The sequence below is a fragment of the Oncorhynchus mykiss genome, chromosome 17, assembly GCF_057628025.1.
Source record: "Oncorhynchus mykiss isolate SJ-2025 chromosome 17, ASM5762802v1, whole genome shotgun sequence".
NCBI classification, from domain to species: Eukaryota; Metazoa; Chordata; class Actinopteri; order Salmoniformes; family Salmonidae; genus Oncorhynchus; species Oncorhynchus mykiss.
The window spans coordinates 3441262-3445362 of record NC_143038.1 but is presented as its reverse complement, the minus strand read 5'-3'; the positions used below and the strand labels follow the sequence as shown (position 1 = coordinate 3445362).

The 4101-nt window shown below is 46.6% G+C and overlaps 1 protein-coding gene across 2 annotated transcripts; it reads left to right on the top strand.

The window, feature by feature from the left end:
- The first annotated feature begins 1734 nt into the window (after positions 1 to 1734).
- Positions 1735 to 4101, top strand: LOC149975683 (uncharacterized). 2 transcript variants are annotated; one of them, XM_090204233.1, is made up of 4 exons: positions 1735 to 2002; positions 2089 to 2147; positions 2253 to 2306; positions 2337 to 4101. In XM_090204233.1, exons 1-4 carry the CDS (start codon positions 1965 to 1967, stop codon positions 3584 to 3586), a joined length of 1401 nt encoding a protein of 466 aa, XP_090060359.1. In that variant the 5' UTR covers positions 1735 to 1964; the 3' UTR covers positions 3587 to 4101. The 2 variants fall into 2 exon arrangements, with proteins under 2 accessions (XP_090060359.1, XP_090060358.1); XM_090204232.1 differs by having other exon boundaries at positions 1741 to 2002; positions 2253 to 4101.

The window sequence follows — 4101 nt, the reverse complement described above, 5'->3', positions numbered from 1 at the left end:
GTCTTTCGGCATGACAATGATCCCAAACACACCGCCCGGGCAACGAAGCAGTGGCTTTGTAAGAAGCATTTCAAGGTCCTGGAGTGGCCTAGCCAGTCTCCAAATCTCAACCCCATAGAAAATCTTTGGAGGGAGTTGAAAGTCTGTGTTGCCCAGCAACAGCCTCAAAACATCACTGCTCTAGAGGAGATCTGCATGGAGGAATGGGCCAAAATACCAGCAACAGTGTGTGAAAACCTTGTGAAGACTTACAGAAAACGTTTGACCTCTGTCATTGCCAACAAAGGGTATATAACAAAGTATTGAGATAAACTTTTGTTATTGACCAAATACTTATTTTCCACCATAATTTGCAAATAAGTTCATTAAAATCCTACAATGTGATTTTCTGGATTTTGTTTTCTCATTTTGTCTGTCATAGTTGAAGTGTACCTATGATGAAAATTACAGGCCTCTCTCATCTTTTTAAGTGGGAGAACTTGCACAATTGGTGGCTGACTAAATACTTTTTTGCCCCACTGCTTATCACTCCAGTGTAAATTGCTAAATTGTCATTACTTTGCCACTATTGGCCTATTTATTGCCGTACCTCCTTACTTCATTTGCACACATTGTATACATATTTTTCTATTGTGTTATTGACTGTACGTTTGTTTATCCCATGTGTATCTGTGTGGTTGTATTTGTCGCACTGCTTTGCTTTATCTTGGCCAGGTCGCAGTTGTTAATGAGAACTTGTTCTCAACTGGCCTAACTGGTTAATTAAATAAAGGCGAAATAAAAAAAATAAGAACAAGTAAATTTTTCTAAACCAAGTATTGTTGGTGAAATCATCTAACTGCATACTATGAGAACTCAGACCTTAAATGAATCCATTTAAGTTCCAATGATGAAGCCAGCAAGGCACTAGCAGGGAAGCTTAGCTAGCATAATGTGTCATATGGAACTCATTCACAAACATTGACACAAATTAGCACATTTGCCTGCTGTAGTCGACTGCCTGTTTGGCCAAAGACTCATGATACGGGATGAAATTGTATATGCATTCTTTGTGTCATGCAGAGTAGGTGAACGGATGATCTCCGCATGTCTGGTTCCCACCATGAAGCATGGAGGATGAGGTGTGATGGTGTGGGGGTGCTTTGCTGGTGACGCGGTCTGTGACTTATTTAGAATTCAAGGTACAGTGGCTACCACAACATTCTGTAGCTATACGCCATCCCATCTGGTTTGCGCTTAGTGGGACTATCGCTTGTTTTTCAATAGGACAAATGACCCAACACATCTCCAGGCTGTGTAAGGTCTATTTGGTCAAGAAGGAGAGTGATGGAGGGCTGCATCAGATGACCTGGCCTCCACAATCACCCGACCTCAACCCAATTGAGATGCTTTGGCATGAGTTGGACCATAGAGTGAAGGAAAAGCAGCCAACAAGTGCTCAGCACATGTGGGAACTGGTTCAAGACTATTGGAAAAGCATTCCAGATGAAGCTGGTTGAGAGAATGCCAAGAGTGTGCAAAGCTGTCATCAAGGCGAAGTGAGGCTACTTTGAAAAATCTAAAATATACTTTTGCACAACACACTTCTACCGGACGACTGAGGTTGCACCTGCAAAAGCCCCTGGCAGGATCTTAGTTAGCATGAAATGAAGGTGCACTTGATTAAGCTCACCCAGTGCACTGGGTAGATATAGTTCACTCTTTAAAACCATTGGATTTGTCCATGAATGCGCAAACCCTCCAGTACACCAGCTGAATGAAATCAAGCGCACCTAACCCCAATTGGGAAATTGGACCAATGGAAATTATGTTCAGTGGCTTGCAGATGTACCTAATTAACCAGCCAGATTAGAAGGGGCTAGGATTCCTTTGTAAGGCGCAGCAAAAAAAGACAATCAGATACAATATCAGGGATCTCCTGGTAAGGCTTCTGGCTACCATTAGTTCTGAATACTGAGGATTTGATGAGAAAAATGGCTGTGAGTTTTGAAATGTCTTTGAGGTAAGTTGTATGGTTCTAGTTTGATTCCCTTGTCTTCCATGTTTTAAAGGTATTTAACTGACTAGGATGTTTTTATTTTTATTTAGAATTTCTTGGATTTGTTGCCTGCTAATTGGAGGGATAACCTGTTATCCTCCACCTAAAGGTGTGTTTTGTTCTGCACATTTAATTCAGTAAAAGTAACACTGTATAAATAGCAGAACTTCAAATGCTGGCATTTTACGATATGTAACTTTCTTTTCTTTCGTAGGTAATTATAGATATATTCCCCAAAATCAATTAAAAGGAACTGGCCACAATGCAGGTGAAGCTACCGGCTCCCGTTCCTCGGCAGGTGAAGCTACCGGCTCCCGTGCCTCGGCAGGTGAAGCAGCCACCCATAATGCCTCTGCAAGCGTCACGACTGGCCCAAATACCTTAGGTGGAGCAACCGGATCCCGTGCCTCAGAAGCAGCCACCCACAATGCCTCTGCAAACATCACGACTGGCCCAAATACCTTAGGTGAAGCAGCTGGCCACAGTGCCTCGGCAGCGGAAGCAACTGGCCACAGTGCCGTGCAAGCGGCCACCCAAAATACCTCGGCAGGTGTGGCTACTGGCCAAAATACCTTTGAAGCAACTGGCCACAACGCTTCATCAAGCGTCACGACTGGCCCAAATACCTTAGGTGGAGCAACCGGATCCCGTGCCTCAGAAGCAGCCACCCACAATGCTTCATCAAGCTCCACGACTGACCCAAATGCCTTAGGTGAAGCAACTGGCCACAATGCTTCATCAAGCGTCACGACTGGCCCAAATACCTTAGGTGGAGCAACCGGATCCCGTGCCTCAGAAGCAGCCACCCACAATGCTTCATCAAGCGCCACGACTGACCCAAATGCCTTAGGTGAAGCAACTGGCCACAATGCTTCATCAAGCGTCACGACTGGCCCAAATACCTTAGGTGGAGCAACCGGATCCTGTGCCTCAGAAGCAGCCACCCACAATGCTTCATCAAGCGCCACGACTGACCCAAATGCCTTAGGTGAAGCAACTGGCCACAATGCTTCATCAAGCGTCACGACTGGCCCAAATGCCTTAGGTGAAGCAACTGGCCACAATGCTTCATCAAGCGCCACGACTAGCCCAAATGCCTTAAGTGAAGAAGCTGGCCACATAGCCTCGGCAGTGGAACCAACTGGCCACAGTGCCGTGCAAGCGGCCACCCACAATGCCTCAGCAAGCGTCACGACTGGCCCAAATACCTTAGCTGAAGCAACCGGCCACGGTACCTCATCAGGTGCGGAATTTGGCTCAAATGCCTCGGCAGAAGCGACAGGCGCCCTTGCCTCGGCAGAAGCGACAGGCGCCCTTGCCTCGGCAGAAGCGACAGGCGCCCTTGCCTCGGCAGAAGCGACAGGCGCCCTTGCCTCGGCAGAAGCGACAGGCGCCCTTGCCTCGGCAGAAGCGACAGGCGCCCTTGCCTCGGCAGAAGCGACAGGCGCCCTTGCCTCGGCAGAAGCGACAGGCGCCCTTGCCTCGGCAGAAGCGACAGGCCTTGAACAGGAGGGCCAACTCCTCAAGCAACATGGATTTTGGGTCTGATGGTGACAATGAAAGCACTCAATGTGTCAGCTCCAGCAGTGTTCAAGGCAGCATCGTTGAACAGTCAGTTATTATCGCAATATATGTTACAAATGTGTGTATGAGAATGTAACAACTGTCTACTCCACAACCTGCCACACCACTGGGGAGGTTATACCATTTTGATAGCGGAGATACTCTCAAGGACTGTAGTGACGTTGGCATCTCTGAACCAACCATATCCCCACCTGCTAAAAACTCACAACCTGCTAAAGGAGCCCTGCCACAAGGGAACGTCTACTGGGATGTAATGTATAACTTTTACACTCACCTGCACTTTGCGTTCTGATTTTGAAATAATTTGTACTAATCATCTATCAACAGAATTGCAATGGTAGATTCATCCTTTAGATGCCAATTCCAAGCTGTTGCTGACACTTTAAGCTTCCACTGTATGCTTTTGTGTTGGCCAGGGAGTTGCTGCTGCTCATGCTACCCTGCATTACTTGTAAAACAATAAAATATTGTACCTTTAA

Bases quoted from the DNA above. Each gene is read 5' to 3' on its own strand.
- LOC149975683 (XM_090204232.1), top strand. From the start codon at position 1,965: ATGAGAAAAATGGCTGTGAGTTTTGAAATGTCTTTGAG. The intron at 2,003-2,088 runs GTAAGTTGTATG...ATTTTTATTTAG, and splicing joins AGTTTTGAAATGTCTTTGAG to AATTTCTTGGATTTGTTGCC. The intron at 2,148-2,252 runs GTGTGTTTTGTT...TTTCTTTCGTAG, and splicing joins CTGTTATCCTCCACCTAAAG to GTAATTATAGATATATTCCC.